At 42.4% G+C, this 19,907-nt stretch overlaps 1 protein-coding gene across 1 annotated transcript in view; it reads right to left on the reverse strand.

Moving 5' to 3' along the window:
- LOC126298785 (mucin-1-like) overlaps positions 1–14,674 on the reverse strand; it is a 96,473-nt gene extending 81,799 nt beyond the window's left edge. The window contains exon 1 of the mRNA XM_049990245.1: positions 14,340–14,674. Within this exon, the coding sequence (XP_049846202.1) occupies positions 14,340–14,559 (220 nt within the window). The 5' untranslated portion in view covers positions 14,560–14,674. The remainder of the gene's footprint in view (positions 1–14,339) is intronic.
- Positions 14,675–19,907: the final 5,233 nt, after the last annotated feature.

Below are 19,907 nucleotides of genomic sequence, written 5' to 3' on the forward strand. Positions count from 1 at the left end.
CTGATGCTCTAGGCGAACCTGTCACGCACCCCATACAACTAAGTATAATACTTAGCTAATAACTGATTGCTGGCGATACAAAATAATACTGAGAGAAAATTACCAATGGGCGGACACGTCTCATAAGTTTTTCTTGCGATTTAAACCACTGCTTCTTAGGAAGAGAGGCAACTATCCATGTAAAAAGCTGTACTGGCTTTATTATCTGCGAATGAACTCACTATTTCCAGACAATTATCGCGAAACTGAATATAGACAGTGATCACTGGAGTGTATATTATCAGACCAACAGTGAGTAGCAGACGATGCAACCTCGTGATAGAATCACTGAATTTAGAAAGTCATTCAGCTAAGGAACATGGTATGAAACTGGTATTTTCAACTCCATCATGCCACCGCTAGATCTTTGTCCAGTGCTTGTGACACATTCTGTCTCGATGCCATGTCAGAGGTTCTGCGATATATCCACTGAGTTATGGGCGATGGTTGGTTGAGAAGAATCACAAACTGTAGATGGTGTGCCGATTCAGGTCATAAGAAATGTACGTTAGCTTTTCACATCTCTAGTGTGACACTTTCCAGTTGAAATGCTGTCTGGGATTTGGAATCAAGTCTTTCCATTCAAACAAATACCTGCGTTGGATCGTATGGAGAATGAACCATATTTCTGGCACTCTCATATCCTGAAACGAATCACCTTTTTCGAAACTATCAGCTACAGTAAAATTTTAGACAGTTTCTATGCCTCTGGCAACTGCCACCATTCCTGCAGCTTTGTGCAAGTGATCGTTCTAATTAATGTAGGACACCTGTTTCTATCACCTTTTGCAACCCGCGTAGAAACAGACTGTCCTGAGTTAGTGTGACAGGATCGTGTTTTGACAATATTTTGGAAATGGGAACATGTCGTAGCACAGCCAACAGTGTACGATGTGTAAGGTCAGCGCTAAACGAAGCCAGGTCCTGCAACACGAGGTAGTATGCTATCTTCGTTATTCTGTGCCACCCAACAGAGAAAATATACGAACTGTAAAAACTCCACCAACTTCATTCGACTGAGAATTTGATAAGATATTTTCCCTATCTCTCTCCTCCCAAATATCGAAAATAATAACAGTCTGCATTTCGGCATCGAGCACATGTGATGATCCTATTAAATATACAGCCACTGATCCATTTCATGGACCAGTAAAGTAGTAATCCCTGTAATGTAGAGGGATGACCATATTCCACACACTATACTATAAGTCGAAGAGACGCTCCCTGTGGCCCTGTTTCGTCGTTTCAAACATTGATTTCTTTTGCTGTAACACCCTTTGTACAATGCCATACATTTTGTTTTTTGTGCGTTGACTTCGAGGTCAGTGTCAGGTTCTGAACAGGCATTAACACGTTCTGATCCACTGCATACGACAGAAAGCTAGATGGTGCACAGAATAAGTCATGTTGTTACTGCTGCTACCATAACACACAACACACACTGGATGATTTTAAATAACAGACAGTTACAACATCAGGTAACTGGAAGGGTTTGGAGGCGTTGTAGAGAGTTTCCCAACTGCTGTCTGAAGGTGATTGACGACCTCTACATTTGAACTCATCTATCAGAGTGACGCAACAACTGATGGCTCGGCTATCCGTTACGACTGATTCCCCATATTACAGCCATGTTCGCCATCACTGTTTCAGTGCTAGCCATTCCCAGAAGGTGTTGTCCTCTCCACCAAAACAGTTTCTCCAACTCGAACAAGCGGTGTCACTCAATCATTATGTGGTGATCTACAGTGAACCAGTGGGCGGATGGGATGGAAAAAGACACCATCGATGTACTGTAATAAAAATCATCACAGTTGATATTACGAACAATTTTAGCAATTTTACAGTAATTTCACACAGATCAAATATGCGACAGCACATTTCCCAATTTCAGTATCATAGCTAAACCGACTCTTCTCTACTGCGAATGTAGATAGATGACTGTGCTGTACATCCATTTATTGTTAATTCTAGAACACATCCATCATCGAAGTAAACCAAACAGGGCTCTATATTTCTAACACTTCGAGCATAGTGTTTGATTTACGTTCTCTCTCTATTTGGATGGGAGTCACAAAGCATTTTCTCAGTCTTAGGATAAAAAATAAGTACTGAAAGATACCCCCCCCCCTCCCACTTTCTTTGACCAACCCGCCCTACAGCACCATTACCCATTTAATCTGCAGCTCACCAGAAGTACACTGCAACATTCCACGTCTCGTGAATGAATGGAACTTACTAAGACCTCACCCATCCAAGTCCACATTTCTCCAGATGCATGCATGTCGAGAAGGTTAGCAATCCTTACCGATGTATAGTAATAGATTTGAAAGTGTTGTGATGTAATACCAGACAGTTAAGAAGAATAAGATACGGGTGATTTTTATGCATGATGGAGCTCCAGACAGATGGAGTTCGAAGCATTTTGCGTAAATCAACAACGCTATCAATTTTAAAGTATTATTCTAGTGTCTGGGATTAGTACCAATAGGGTATTGGTAAGAAGGAAAATAAACACATACACTCCTAATGCTACACAGTTCTTTACTTAAAACAGACTATAATTTTAGATTGCTTCAGTTTCCGACCTATTACTCAAGTGGAGTGCATCGCTGTTAACATTCCAATGTAAAAAATATATTTCCAGCGCATGGCATAAATCCTTTTTGCTCGTTTCTCTACTTAAACTATGGTAACAAACAGTAAAATTAAGAAAGCTGCTTCCTTAAAGTATCGATTCTGTGTGTTACGTGCTCAGTGTAGGTTTCCAGAGATGCATAGCGTCCACTGTTTACATCCGATCACGGTTCAGAATTTATGCTATTCTCGCATCAGTCCTATATAAAATGATTGTTAGTGACGGAGAATAGCACTTACAAGGAAACAAATAAACGCATAGCAGCAGCATCCGACATATGAAATTACACGTCATGCCGCCACTAACTCTCTAAAGAGGACATCTGTCAAGCAGATGTATACATGGGGATTGCTGTGTCTCACAATCATCTTAGTTGTGAAACTGAACTCTCGATTTTATACCCAAGATGCGACAAGCGATTGGAGTACATTGCATAAATCTCCGTTCGTTGAGAGGAATGTGCCGAAACAGGGTGGTCTCGTTTCACCACACATGAGATGGATGTCCTCTGATGACGGAGAGGTTTGACGTTAACAATCACAAGTAGCCAGTGCTCTAAGTCAAATACAGAACACGTTCTTCTATACGAGTCGAACGCAGGCTATGTCACGAAACTGATACATCCTGACAGAACAGCACAAGAAACGGTAAAATGGCTTGCGCCAACTTCTCCCTCTATCAATCGATCACCCAGTGTACTCTCTGTTATCCTATAATGGAGATGCCTGTAAGTTTAGAGGCAGATGGTTCTCTATTTTCCTTAAAAGAGTCAAATACAGTAGTCACCTCGCGTGTATCAATGTTACGTCAGCAGCCGTACAGTAGAACGCTGCCTGCATGGAAAAAAAGTAACTGTTTCCCTGGCTCCCTTCGCTTCCATGTCGACGTTTTCTCGTATTCCTCCTGTTGTCGCATACTTGTTCCGATGTACTAGAACTGTTCCGCTCCAACCAGAAGAGACCCAATTACTTCCTTAATTTCCCCGCGATCTACTGTACGTCTGCTGACGTAACATTGATACACGCGAGGTGACTACTGTATTTGACGCTTTTAAGGAAAACAGAGAACCATCTGCCTCTAAACTTACATGCATCTGCATTAAAGGGTAACAGAGAGTAGACGGAGTGATTCATTGATACAGGGAGAAGTTGGTGAAAGTCATTTGACCGTTTCTTCTGCTGTTCTGTCTGGATGTATCAATTGCGTGACATAGCCTACGTTCGACTCGTATACAGAACCGTGCTCTGTATTTGGCTTAGAGCACTGGCTACTTGTGATCGTTAACGACAAACCTCTCCGTCATCAGAGGACATCCATCTCATGTGTGATGAAACATGGCCATCCTGTTTCGACACATTCCTCTAAACGAAGAAGATTTATGCAACTTACTCCAATCATTTGTCGTATCTCGGGTGTAAAATTCAGTTTGACAACTAAGATTATTCTATGTTAGCGATAAGTGTTTGTGAGACACAGCAATTCCCATGTATACATCTGCTTGACAGATGTCCTCTTTAGATGCATGCATGCATCTGGAGGAGTCTTGTGTACTTGAATGGGTGAGGATTCGGTAAACTTCCTTCATTCATGAGACGTGGAACGTAGCAGACTACTTCTGGTCGGCTGCAGATAAATCGGTAATGGTACTGCAGAGTGGGTTCGTCAAAGACAGTGTGAGGGGGCCTTTCAGTCTATAATTTTATCCTAAGACTGTGAGAATTTTCTGTGTCTTCCGTCCGCATAGAGAAAGAACGTAAATGAAGCACTATGCTCGAGGTGCTAGATAAATGTAGAGTGCTGTTTGGTATACTTTCATAATGTATGTGTTCGAAAATTAACAATGAATAGACGTACTACGCGGTCATCTATCTACATTCTCAATGTTACTCGCAAATTAGAGAAGAGCCGACTTAGCTATGATACTGAAATTGGGATTCGTGCTATCGCATCATTGGTCTGTGCTGAAAATACTGTAAAATTGATAAATTGTTCACACTATCAACTGTGATGATTATGATTACAGTAAATCAACAGTGTCTTTGCCATCCCACCCGCCCACTGGTACGCTGTTGGTTACCACCTAATGATTGACTGACATAGTTTGTTTGATTTGGAGGAAGAGTTTTGGTGGAGGGGGCTACACATTCTGGGGATGGCTAACACTGAAACAGTGATCGCGTACATGACTGCAGTATGATGAATCAGTCGAAACGGAACGCAGAGCCATCAGCTATTCCGTCACTGTGACAGATGAGTTTAAATGTGTATGTCGTCAATCACCTTCGCATAGGTCTTTGGAAATTCTCCACAACGCCGCGACATCCTTCCAGTTTCCTTATGTTGCAATTGTCTTTTATTTAAAATCATACAGCGTGTGTGGTGTGTTATGGTAGCAGAATTAAAAAAAGACTTATACCTTGCACCATCCAGTTTTCTGTGGGAAGCAATGGAATAGAACATATTAATGTCAGTTTAGAACCTGACACAGACCTCGAAGTCGTAGTGGAAAAAACAAAATGTGTGGCATTGTACAAAGTGTGTTACAGCACAAAAAGCAATGTTTCAAACATCGACACAGGATCACAAGGAGAGTCTCTTAGACTTACTGTACAGTTTGTGGGATATGGTCATCCTTCCACAGTACAGGTGTAGCAACTTTACACGGATCCGTGCAATGGATCAACAGCTGTCTGTTTAATAGGATCGTCACATGTGTTCGATGCCGGAATGCAGACGGTTATTGTTTTCGATATTTGGGAGGAGAGAGACATGGGAAAAATTATATCGAGTTCTCTATCGGATGAAGATAGTGGAGACTGTATAGTTCGATTATTTTCTCTGTTGGGTGGTACAGAATAACGGAGATAGGATACTGGGTTGCCAGACGAGAATGGGCCCTGATGGATTCGGAACTGTTTCCGACAGCAGTACTAAAATGTAGTTTGGGTTCGCACCACAATGCAGCAGCAAAACCCTCGTCCTACCCCCAGTTCCCATATTATCTTTTATACTACCTCGTGTTGCAGGGTCTGGCTTCGTTTGGTGCTGACCTTACACATCGTACACTGTTGGTTGTCCTACGACATATTGCCATCTCCAACAAATGGTAAAAACACGGTCCTGTCGAACTAAGTAAGGTCACTCTGTTTCTACATGGTTTGGAGAAGGTGGTAGATACAGCTCTCTCCGAATTCTGCCGAGTTCCTACTTAAATTGGAAGATCACATCCACAAAGCTGCAGAAATGGCGGCAGTTGCAAGAGGCATAGGAACTATCTAAAATTTTCCTGTAGCTGATAGGTTCGAAAACGGTGACTCGTTTCAGAATAAGACTGCCAGAAATATGATTCATTAGTGGCTGTAATCATTAAAGGACTTCTCCATACTATCCAACGCACGTATGTGGTTGAACAGAAAGACTTGATTCCAAATCTCACACAGCAATCTGCCAGATTGTGTAACACTAGAGATCTTAAGAGATGGTGTACATTTCTTATGACGTCAATCAGCACACCATCTACAATTTGTCATTCTTCTCAATCAACCATCGCCTATAACTCAGTAAATATATCGCAGAACCTCTGATATGGCATCGAGACAGAAAGCGCCGGCCGCGGTGATCTCGTGGTTCTAGGCGCGCAGTCCGGAACCGTGAGACTGCTACGGTCGCAGGTTCGAATCCTGCCTCGGGCATGGATGTGTGTGATGTCCTTAGGTTAGTTAGGTTTAAGTAGTTCTAAGTTCTAGGGGACTGATGACCACAGCAGTTGAGTCCCATAGTGCTCAGAGCCATTTGACCCATTTGAGACAGAAAGCGTTACAAGTACTGGAGAAAGATCTAGTGGTTTCATGATGGAATTTCAAATACCGGTTTCACACCATGTTTCTTAGCCGAATCACTTTCTAAATTGAGCGATTTTATCATGAGGGTGCATCGTCGGCTACGCATTGTTTGTCTGATAATATACACTCCAGTGACCAACGTCTATACTCAGTGTCATGGTATTTGTCTGGAAAAAGGCACTTCATTCGCAACTAATGACATACCTTGATTTATAACGCCAGTACAGCTTTTAACATGGATACTTCCCTGCACTTGTAGAACCAAGACCGTTTGTGACAGTAACATATCGCAGCTGTTGCGATAGTGTTTCTTTTACATCTGGCGGTTTGTAAGACGATTACGCCTCTCTTTCTACGACACAGTGATACAATTCGCAATAAAAACTTATGAGATACGTCCACCCATCGCTGAATTTATCTCAGTATTACCTCGTATCGCCAGCAATCAGTTAATGGCTGAGTACTATACTTAGTTGTACGGGATGCGTGATAGGTTCGCCTAGAGCATTAGGCTTATAAAGTATGTGTCTGTGTTCCGACATGTGCAAATGAAATGACTATGTCCAGTCGTAAGGAAGGTATGGATTTGATGTGGAATACTGTGATAGCAACGGGGAAGAGTATGTCAAGACATAAGAAATACAGATATATCTATTTCCAGACCCACAGTTGTGAGCAGGATGTATTTCCGATATTTCACTCATTGTCGGATGTCGTTCAATTGAAACCGCAATCGTAACATTTAATTGTAAGTATAACAATCAAATATACGAAGAACGATTCTGTCTAGGGCTGCATGGCGCGTGGGCGATGGCCTGTGACGGGAATGATGAACGTTTCCGGCTAACGTTAGCTGATGTCCGAATGGAGAGACCTGTTGCGATGCAGGAATGTAGGTGACTTAATCGTGTCTTCCTCTAGACGGCCGAATAGCGAACTAATACTTAGTATGTGTTGGATGGCTTTGAGGATCACGCGGAAATCTGAGAAGATTCAATATGGATGTGTGTTCGTGCTGGAGCATTATACCCTCCCATGTAAATACTCTGGCTGACTGCTTCTTCATATTCGTCATCTTTATTTGCTTGAGGCAACATCGATTGTGGTGTGCATATCTAGCACATGAAAGACAAGTTTGCTGGTTCTCTATACATGAGAAACACCTGACTGAATTTATGAATTACAGGGACGGTTTATGATCTGTTATATCTTCGACATCTATATTAGCAAGTGGAAATATCTATTTCCCCTATTTTTTTTTTTTTTGAGCTTTCATGTAAAGGTCTTCGCAGACGGATAAATCCAATATGCACATGTATTTGCACTTGACCATTATTCCCTCCAATGTAAGTTGTGCGATTGATAGCACATTTCCCGACTTTATTTGGTTGAGAGAACATCGATTGTTGTGTGTATTGAGGGCATCTAGCAGGTGAAAAATGAGTGGACGACACGTTTGCTGGTTCTATAGACGTGAGAAACCCTTAATTGACTTTGTAAATGATAAAGATGATTTCGAATCTGTTATATCACGACATCCGAATTCGCGAGTGGAAAAATCAGTTTGCCGGCCGATGTGGCCGAGCGGTTCTAGACGTTGCAGTCTGGAACCACACGCCCGCTACGGTGGCAGGTTCGAATAGTGCCTCGTGCATGGATGTGTGTGATGTCCTTAGGTTAGTTAGGTTTAAGTAGTTCTGAGTTCTAGGAAATTGATGACCTCAGATGTAAAGTCCTATAGTGCTCAGAGCCATTTGAAACATTGTAAACATCAGTTACCCGTATTCTTTTCGAAGTTTCACGGTATGGTCTTCGCAAACGAGATCAGTTTCTAGTTACTCAGTGGTTTACAGCACGCTCCGCCTCACTAAGGTTTAAGATTTCTAGAGAAATAATTTCCGGTCTGTATCTTCGAAATAATACTATGCAAGCGCTACTGCTGAGCAATCGATATTGCTATGTGCTTCATATCTAGAAGTATCACAAAAATGGTTGATATTCTGGCAAACCGTGTGAAATTACATATGTTCATGTAATCACAGAGTCTGGAGATGGGTGTGCAAAACCAAGCAAACAAGCAGGTCGGCCCTAGAAACAGTAATGCATTTGTGCCGACGGGAGCTGACCTCAACCTTGCACAACAGTTCTGAGAGTGAGTTTGGTCTGCTGAGGGCACTCTGGTTATGCGGATGACTTGTGGCCATCAGCTGTGGTGGATGAACACCCGAACTTACGGGAAATTATATAGTTCTACCAGGAGTGTAAATGATGCGTATGCTTATGCTGTCTTTCTTAGCAGTATATGTACGAGTGTTTGACAGTCGATAGCTATATCAATGATGTAAAAGTGTCGATTTTGTATGGTGCAGAATTCGAATTGTATGTATGTATGTATCGACATAGCACGCGGTATATATTTCCGGGTTGGCGATCGTTTTCACCCTCGAATATTCAAGTTTCCATCCTCAGTGTGTAAAATAGCAAGAGTTTTTCCATATCCGACGATTTGTAGGCCTCTTTGCAGAGTTCAATTGTCGATGCGTTATGGAGAAATGTACAAATGAGTTTTTTGCCATTTAAATTCTCGTCTGCAGAAAAAAAAGGTGGACACTGCTTACACACCGGCGGCATCGGTAGTTTGGCGGGTAAATTCAGTAACAGCTAAGAATAAGGCTCCATCCATTCACAAGACATCCATTGTGCTAGGACATACGAGCCTCTATATAGCTGTGACAACGTTTGTGTTTTGGAGATGTTTGTTGAAATTAGGACTTATCGATTTCCAGGAAGGGTAACATGTGATGGACAGGGTGCCCCATTAGGACCATCAGGAAGATTGCATTCAATGTTATTCTGAGCTATTTTCGTAAACAGCTCCTGTTAGGGCAAGAATTTCCATGCAGACAAGATGAGACATCACAAGGCAGGTAAATGGATGCACAGCCAGATGCAGTTTGTTTGTCCCATTAGGATTGCGAGGGAGAAAGCAGTCGATGTCATTCTGGAAAGCATTGGAACAGATTTCTATAGTGTGACATTAGCGTCCATATGTAGAGAGGTTTAGCGCCATCAATGGTAAACATGCACTCACGGCCTGCAGGTTGACTTTTCGCTTATTTAAATAGACATGTGATGTCAGTATAACACTCGAAGAACTGTAATTGTAGGCTCGACTTTCACCTGTCGTCGGCAACAGCGTGACAGCAATGGCTCGCGTCCGGCTGGCCTTGCAAGGCACATGCACACATTGGAAGACTTTACTGATACGTTGCGTTTTTCACGTGCACTGAGTGTTTGTGTACTGCATTATTTTCGGGTGCTTAAGCACTGTGAGCATGTCTGTATAGCGTTACACATGTGTTATTTCACTGATCTACAAGCAGTTTACACATCTGTATGCTGTGTACTGCATTATTCCGTAAATTATGAGTCGTCTGCGTCTCTGCACATCAGTGTACTGCATTACTTACGAGTTGTTTTCAGGTCTGTAGACTATTTACTGTGACCTCAATAAGTCAGGGTGAGTGTTTTTTCTCAGTGTAATAAATATACTATGTCAGATCCATCAATAAATAAATTGTTCCTCGCAATTTTTCCCCTCCAGACTGCCATCTTGGATTACGTACTCTGTACTGGGTCAGTTGAAGTCTGGACTTCATGATGAACACTCTGGATGGAGCTACTGTCCATCCTATCCAGCACAAGCTGAGTCCTTTTCCCACCCATTACTAGAAAGAGGTGTCAGTTGGATGACTTAGGTGAGTAGAGGTAGCCAAAGTGACCTTGCTATTTTCTTATGTTAGTGGAGGTAGTCATGGTGTGTTGCATTGCTCTGCTGCAATTTCAGCTTCCCGCCATTTTTTTGGTGTTGGAAGAGGGGAGGGGAGATGGGAATATTAGTGGAGGTTACCCAGTTGGTGTATTTCCCCGCAAAAATTTGAACTTCAAATGATGACGTCATTGCAGCGTTGCCATATCTACCACCATCAACTTGGATCTACCATCTTGAATACATTTGGCAACAATGGACACAGGGGTGACGCTGGCATTGTTCCACTACTCTCACGTACTGATGGACAGGGATCGTCTAGCGTCACAGAGGATGGTCAAAAAAAATCGTGTGAAATCAGAGGAAGAAATCACTCATGAGCTCCAAAGTGCTAACAACAGCGCACCTAGCACAGTAACTGTGGGTCAGGAATTAAGGAAAATCGAGTACAATGGTCGAACAGCTCCACATAAGCCAACATTTCTGTAGTCGGTCATAAGTGACGTTTGATGAATTGTAAAGTGCTATGCGAATGGACAGTGGAAGATAAGACCGAAATGATTAGGAGTGATGAATCGCGCTATAACCTGTGACAATGCGAAGCAAGGTTCGGTTTTGCGAATGCGTGGAGAATAGCACTTGCCAACATATTTAGCACCATCAGTGAAATACAGATGAAATGATGTTGCGGTTTAGACGTGTTCTTCATGATAAAGATGTGGCTTGCATAAGTAAGCTCAAGAAAATTATAACTGGGAAGTAGATGAACACATTGTACTGCATAGTGTGCTGTATACAGTAGAGGAATAGCTCAAAGATGATGACTGTATCAGCATGACAATGCACTCTGTCATTAAGCATCATCTTTCAGGCAATAGTTTGTAGACAACAATATTTCAGAAACTGACTGGCCTGTTCAGATTGGCGACATCAACCCAATGGAACGTCTCTGGGGAGAGTTAGGACACAGGCTTCGCCCCAATCGCAACATCAGTCTTCACTACGTTCTCTGCTTTCAACTCTTGACGAAGAGTGGGCAGACTTTTCTCCACAGGCATTCAAATAGAGATTGATAACGTCTCAACCAGAGTTCACTCCGTCATACAAGGTGTTTCACAATTCATGTTACACGCTACTAGAGATTGTAGAGGGGACTTAGTGCAACCTATTTGACACAGTAATCCATATATGGAAACGACTTCTAACGACGCTACAGAGCGTCAAATGTATAGGCTCCGGCGCCCGTAATTGTTAGTATATGCTTCATGGTTCCATGGCAATGTTACAAACTTTGTAGGATGTTAGAGATGGATAAATGTATTAATTTAAGGTAAGGGTCCCTCTACCAGTAACGAACGATTGGAAAATTATAATCTAAAACCGTTGTGATTCCTCCAACCTTGAACTACATGTACTGGTACTGTTGTTGCCAAGACTGTAGGGTAGGCAACATTCAGTGGTGGTAGTATGGACTAAAACCAGGAAAAAATGTCCTGTAAATATGGGCTCTAAAATGCCTACTGAGGATCTATGAGCACTTGTTCATTTTCGCTACTCTGAAACACGCATCCTTTGTTGAACAAGTATTCCAGTTTGTAACATCGTCACGGAATCATCCTGTTTATACAAACATTTAGAAGCACCGTTGTGCTTATAACTGAGACGCTCTGTAACGTCGTTGGATGACGTTTCCGTACATAGGTTCTTCCGTAAAACTTGATCTACTACGTCTCCTCTACAACCTCAAAGAAGCGTGTAACATGAATTGTGGAAACCCCATAGGCCATATTAATGACCACTAATAGGTGTTCAGATATTTCTGATCTTATAGTACATTTATGCTGGCAGTTTATCATAGCAGTTTTAGGTGGGGCTACTTTCATCTATGATTGCTTAAGATACTGGTACAATTTGAGCTCGAAGTGCCACGCTTGCGACACTTCCCACGTCAGCAAATAATTGCGCTGCAATCGTTAGTGAGTTCTTTGTGTATTCCGGTCTTTGTTGTGGTGTTCATTGATAGGCTTTCATAAGGAGATCACTTACCCCGCCCTCCCCCCCGCCCCCCGGTATTTGGAGTACTGAGTTTTTATTCATATACTGAATGGATAACTGACTATATTTTCTGGAGGATTGGAAGTTTTTTGCGTCACCTAAAGCGTTTACTTTTCTTGGTGAGATACGTCTTGAATGTGGGCAATTCACTGATGTTCACCCCTCTTCCTCCAGCTGGATAAATTTCTTCCGACATCCACGTCTGTGTCGTTCGTCATTTCTTTTCGTATTTTGCAATGATCCATGGGGTTCGCGTACGACCCTCACATGTCCAGCAGTTCTGCTTTATCAGGCGAGCACAAAACAGACGTAAGCTGCGAGAGGGGGCGCGGCTCGTTCTCCCTCTCCGCTCCTCTCCTATCGGAATTTCAAGGCTCCCGTTTGTTTACACCGCGGCTGACTGCCAAGACATAGCGTCAGCACAATACAAATGACTTATTTAGTTTTCTCCTTTGCCATAAGAAATTTGCAATCAGTTTCAATTGAACATTCTTTTGTAGACATTACGTTATAATAGCACCGTTTACAGGTATAATTACAGTAAATGTGCTATAATTATCTCCGTAGTGTATTTGATGATATTTTCTGGAGCAGCTGTCGAAGAAGACATGTAGAACTTGTTGAAGAAAACCATTTTCATCTATGACTGTAATTTTACTTTCAGATGAAATTGAACTTACAGTCAAAAATGAAAACATTACCCTTCAAACAGTGCTAATGTATTAGTCAGTTATTACTTTGTCCGTCTTAAGCATACTGCAGTTTAAGAAAGTCTTATACTAAATGCGTTTCGCTTTTATTTAAAAAGTATCATCAATGGTGGTTGGTGTCAGTTACTCTTTTTTATAGCTTCTGAAGTCGACAGGTTTTCCGCTCGTGGTTAACTGAGGCTGTCACCAGAAAAAACTTGCTTGCAATTTCACCCTTCATGATTTTTTGCATTTAGAGTCCGGTATCCTTTTGATACATTTTCGTTCTTTCCACTAAACCTGTCTTCCGTTATAATTCATACACTTTGCCTTTATAGACTTTTTATGGTTCAAATGGTTCAAATGGCTCTGAGCACTCTGAGGGCATCAGTCCCCTATAACTTAGAACTACTAAAACCTAACTAACCTAAGGACATCACCCACATCCATGCCCGAGTAAGGATTCGAACCTGAGAAAGTAGCGCATTTTTATGATGCTTTCACCTTTTTTGTACTGAGCACAGTGTATTTATGTCCTGAAATAAGGATGAAACCATAGTACGTTCGTTTGGGTGTGGTTTTGTCAAAGTGAAGTGCAAAAGCACGCGAGAAAGCGGATTCCTACAATAGAAAAATAGTGATGGGAGAAAAAGTAAGCAAAAGTTCTCGACTGCTACCTATTCCAAAAACGAGGAGACAATCTGTCGTTTTTAAAACATGTATACAAAAGGAGTAATGAACAACAACCACCACTGATGACGCTTAGTAAACAAAAGGTAAAAAAGGCTGGTTAAAAAGTCTCTTGAATTCTAGAACGCTTAGAACAGAGAAAAACAAATAACACAATTAAACACTTATTGCAACAGTTAACAGGATGAAATTTGAGTTCAGATCAGTTTACGAGTTTAAACGTTAATAATGTGTATACCAAAAAGTATTAAGAATAAAAAGAATATTCAAATAACATGCAATTTTGCAATACTCTTTACGCCATCCAATTTTTCTCATTTTGGTCTGTCTTCTTCTATTATCTTACAGAGCCATAACAGTAATTATTGAACAGGCTCAGTCACAAAACTAAAATATTGATACACACGTATCATGACCGGTACCAAGTCCGCAAGTACAAGCTTTACCAAAATGATTTTGCGCAAGTAGTATCTTCAGCAGGTGGATGTGTGTGTGAGACGTTCATCAGTTTCCGCGAGCTTCACGGAAACACAGAAAGGTTTTCCGAAATAAGGTGGAATGCACAGGTTGCCGCGCGTTTAAGCTTGTACATATGGACGGAACCGTGATGATTTACTCACCCTTATTCATGAAGTACTGGATGATTCTTATCCAGAAAAGTACAAGCTGTTGGTATCTTTCCTTCTCTTCAACAATACGCTGCTGGCGCTGGCGAAGAGAAAGACGCGCTCGCTTTGCCCTTTTCGTGCGCAATTCACGAGGAACATCTTGGTCGACTAGCTTACGTCGGCGAGGGTTCACGCCGCTGGGCCCCACAAGCGAAACCATTGGCTTTGACATATGCGAAAAGACGCTCTGACTTCAATATGATAGCGGCAGAAGTACCGCGCGGTTTCTGCGATCCCTCCCACAATACTGCCAAGCAGTGTGGGTGCCGCCGCGCGGTCCCAGTGCTGCCGACGGCAGCGCCGCTCGGCGGGATTCGGCGCTCTCCACGCAGCGAGGCGCCAATTCGAAACGAGTAAGCGAATGCGGCTTAACACTTTACAAAAGAAAACAGTGACCATAATCATTACCTGACAAAGCCAGATTTAAAGGTTTTCGAGTTAATTAAATAACTATGGATTACAGTTACGAACAACGAAACCTGCAGCCATCACAGAGGATATGTTGTGGGGAAGGCGAACCGAAGACTATATTTTGTTGGCAGAACACTTAGAAAGTGCAGTATATGTACTGAAGAGATTGCCTACACTACCTACATCCATCCACATCTGTGGTACTGCAGCATAGTATGGTACACTTACTAGCCTATATAGGACTGGCGAATGGCATAAAAAAAAAATGTTGAAATGTGTGTGAATTCCTAAGGAACCAAAATGGTGAAGTCGTCGGTCCACAGACTTACACACCCATGCCCGAAGGAGGACTCGACCCTCCGACGGAAGGGGCCGCGCAATCCGTGACATGTGCGCCTCTAACCACGCGGCCAATCCGCGTGGCTCGGACGACATCTAAATAATTTCAAGCACCCCAGCTCGATTTGTATTATCAAGAAATGAGGGATGGAGTGTCACGGATATGTATAGATGGCAATGATTAAAACAAAGACGTTTTTCATTTCAGCGAGACCTTTTCCCTAAATTATGGATACCAATTCCGTTCACCGACTACGAAAATATTTTGTTGAGTACCACCTGAATAGGTAGAAATGACCACCAAGGTAAAACAAGAGAGGTCACAATTCGCGGAGAAAGTTTTAGGTGTCCATTTTCTCTCCGTGCTGTTCGATAGCAGAACTATAGAGAAATAGTCTATGCACCCTCTGCCAAACATTTGAGAGTGGATTATAGAGTAAGTGGTCTGGCCATTGCAAGGATCAAGCATTGTAATGTGACAGTGACATCTGCATCTGTTTTTCGTAAATCACCATTAAATGTGTAGCAGAGGGTTCTTGTTATTGTATCATCGATTTAACTTCCTACCATTTCTATTCTTTTTGTTCACGAATGTAGCGGTGCAAGAATGACTAGAGATATGGCCCATTGCGAGACTGCCGTTTGCATATCTTTTCCTCTTCCTCTCTGAATTCACTCCTCCTCATGAGTAGTATGTAAATCAAAGTAGGTCAACTTTCAAAGGTATTTTTGTTCAGAGAATATGCAATAAGTACCTAATACCGCGAAAACTGAGCTATCCATTCGTGCGTCATCGCCCAATGTAAAGGTTCAGTTTTCCAATGCCTACATCCATTTCTATAAAGCCCAGAGTGGTTGTCCTGCGTATCCTGATCAACCAGCGTATTTAAGGGTAAGGATAGGGGATCGTACAGACAGACCAACGTTTGACCGTCGCACAGACTCCCGCATGGAGGTCATAGAAATCCCTGGCGCAGGAAAGCAACTAGAATAATGGAAAACAAATATGTCGACAGGCCTAGATGGAATCTCACGTTAGTTTTACACACAGTACTCTTCGGTACTGGCATCTTGCTTAGCTTCTATCAATCGAGAATCTTTCTCACAGCGGGAAGTCCCAAGTGATTGGAAAAATGCACAGGTGAGTTTTTTGTGCATCAAAGGTAAAAGAACGGATCCGCAAAATTGCAGACAAACATCCTTAACATCGGCTTGCTGCATAATTTTTGATCATCTTCTACGTTTGAAAAAATAAATTTCGTTGAGAAAGAAAAGCTTCTGTCCACAAATCAGCATGGATTTAGAAAGCATCGCTCGTGCCCTACTTCATGATGTTAACAGAGGTCAGACATTTAGAATAGTTTCACAGATAAATGAGTAGTTCTAAGACTTATTAAATAATAGAACCCAGAACGTTGTCCTGGACGGCGAGTGTTCATCAGAGGCAAGGATTTCGTCGTCAGTGGTGCCCCAGAAAAGTGTGAAACGACCGACCGTATTTTCTTTTAAATAAATGTCCCGATGGACAGGCTGAACCGCAAATCCCCGTCTGTTTACTGAGGCCTCTGTAGTATGCGAGAAAGTCGTGACCGTAGAAAGTTACAGGATGACTTAAACAGAATGTCTGTTTCGTGTGGTGAATGAAGGATGGCTCTAAATATTAAAAAATTTTATTAATGAAAGTGGGAGAACAAACAACCCTCTAATGGTCTTTAACGTTGCAAAGCGATATGAAATGGAATGGGCACGTAAGGCAATTACTATGGAAGGCGAATCGTAGACGCTGGTTTAGTAGGGGAATTTTAGGGACATGTAGCTCATTTACGAACAAGACCGCGTGTAAAACACTAAAATGACCAATTCTTGAGTTTTGCTACAGTGTTTTGGGCTCCCCACCAGATCACATTAAAGGAAAAAATGAAAAAAATTCAGAGGCGTGCTGCTAGATTCGTAACCGGCAGTTTCGATTAACACGCGAATATTATGGAGATGCTTCGTGAACTCCAATGGGAATCCCTGAAACGGAGACAACGTTGTTTTAGAGAAACACTACAGAGGAAATTTGCAGAATCGGAATTTGCGTCTGACTGCAGAACGAATCTATTGCTACCAACGTACAAATCGCGTAAGGACCTCAAAGATAAGAAAAGAGAAATAAGGGCTCGTACGGACGCATACAGACTGTTGTTTTACCTCGCAGTGGGTCAGGGAAGGGAATGACTGGTAGTGGTTCAAGATACCCTCTGTCACGCACCACATGGTGGCTTGCGGAGTATGTGCAGCGTGTGGATAAAAAATATGGGAACACCACAAACGCATTACCGCACCTAATGCCGTGTAGGAAAACCATTGTCATTCAAAACAGCTTCCAGTCGTCTCTAAATGAATAAATACACGTCCTGTATGGCTTCCAAAGAAGCCTCATACCTTTCTTCCTGCTCAATTGTGGCAAGTTTACGTAACGATGATGAAGGTGGGCTGCGCGGTTTGAGGCGTCATGGACGCACTGTGCGGCCACTCCCGCCGGAAGTCCAGTCCTCCCTCGGGCATGGGTTTGTGTGTTGTTCTTAGCATTAATTAGTTTAAGCAATGTGTTAGCCTGGGGATCGATGACCTAAGCAGTTTGGTCCCTTAAAAATTCACACACATTTGAACATTTTTGATGAATGTGGATAGCGATCACCCACACTTCTCCCAAAAGTTTACCGCAAGTGTTCAGTAATATTAAGATCAGGTGACAGTGGGGGCCAGGGATGACGCGACCTTTCATCCTCATGCTAAAAAAAAAGTTCTGGATCAGGAGGGGTGTGCAGATATAACGTAATCCTTGACAGTAGTGCGATCTTCCAGATTACGCGCGGGGCCTATAGAATAACACGATCCGGCTGCCTATATCACCGAAAATCCCCTGTGTGTATATGCAGATGGACAATGTTTTAAGCCCTGCGTTAATGTTGATTTCAGAATAAGCCTTTCCTGCCTTAGAAGAGCTGAGCCATGAAATGGCCTAATAGGGTATTGATGGTGAAATATTAGAAATGTTTTTGAGGCCCGACGTAACAGGAATTTAGACTACAAGAAAGTTTATCTTCCTCACATTCTTCTCCAATGAGTGGAAACTTCATTCTGGAAACAGACCTACACAAAATAAAGTCTCGCTCAGCACATTTAGAGATCTTAAATTCTGCGGGAACTACGTGACGATAAGCTACAGTTTATTTATTTCATGTAAGCTTTTATTCTTTCTGACAAAATTAAGGTCTTCAGTGGGTCTTTGACACTTGATCAGACACCCAGAGTGGATTTACAGTGCAATATCCACAGTACATGAGCATTGCAAAGCAACAGCAATAATATCAAAAATAATAATAGTAGATGTGTATAGCATTTCAGAAATGTGAGTCTTATTAACACGGTGTCAAGTAATTTCCTCGTTACATTCTAGTCGAATGTTGTTAACGATGTACAAATTAACAATGTAGGGCTCAACCCTGAGAGGAAGTAGATGAATGGTCCATGCAAAAGTGAGAAAAAAATAGAAAAAGTAAAAAATATAGTCGACTAAGCTGGAAGAAGAAAAACAGGAATGAGAAGAGTATGGGCAAAAACAACGTGATAGAATGCTGTAGGACAATGGGAAAACACCTGGTACATGCCGAGTGATAAGCTAAACCGATGGTACAATGTATGAGTTTAATCCATTCTAGATGCAGAATAGTTTGGATATAAAATAAATAAGTAGTTGCCACTAATAACGTTCCAACCTTCGTATGTTATTTTGTTATGCAAATCGTGAGGACTACAGCGGTTTTCAAATACACAAAATTTATTCGTAGCTGCGAATATGGACAACCATCAACTGTATAACGGTATGACGACAATGAAAATTTGTGTTGGACCGGGAATCGAACCCACATTTCCCGATTAGAGCAAGAGGTCTCTTTACCAATATCTTTTTCTGTTCGTCACAGTTCTCGTCCTTTGGTTCGGGCAGACGTCACAGGACATCCCCTCTACTTTTTATCGTTCAATATTTCACCTTTTTTTTTATATTACAGGTAGGGATAGTTTAAGGAATTTAGGGATTCAGGGGTCACTTGCGAAGTCCGATTGTGGGGACTGAGGTTTCTTTGAGTGTATTTGCAAACGGGCCTGCAGTTTATTAAGTACTAGCTTACTCACGATTTCGCATAGACTTCAGAAAGCTCCGAGCAGGCAAACGGGGGGAGAGGTTTAGTAGTTATTGGGAGCTCCAACGTTAGGCGGGGGTTGAAGCCCCTTAGGGAAATAGCGGAAAGGTCGGGGAAGAAGGCCAGTGTTCACACTGTCTGCTTGCCGTGGGGCCTCATCCGAGATGTGGAGGAGGCCCTGCCGGCGGCGATAGAGAGCACTGGGTGCACCCAATTGCAAATTGTTGCCAATGACTCCTGCCGTCTGGGTTCAGAGGTCATCCTCAGTTCGTACAGGCGGTTGGCGGAATTGGTGAAGGCGGAAAGCCTCGCTCGTGGGGTGGAATCTGAGCTAACTATTTGTAGTATCGTTCCCAGAACCGATCGCGGTCCTCTGATTTGCAGCCGAGTAGAAGGCTTAAACCAGAGGCTCAGACGATTCTGCGCAGATCTGGGGTGCAAATTTCTCGACCTCCGCTATCGGGTGGAGAAATGTAAGGTCCCCTGAATAGGTCAGGCGTGCACTACACGCCGGAAGCGGCTACAAGGGTAGCGGAGTACATGTGGAGTGCATATGTGGGTTTCTTAGATTAGAGAATTC

Source organism: Schistocerca gregaria, chromosome X (genome assembly GCF_023897955.1).
Source record: "Schistocerca gregaria isolate iqSchGreg1 chromosome X, iqSchGreg1.2, whole genome shotgun sequence".
In the NCBI taxonomy this organism is placed as follows: Eukaryota; Metazoa; Arthropoda; class Insecta; order Orthoptera; family Acrididae; genus Schistocerca; species Schistocerca gregaria.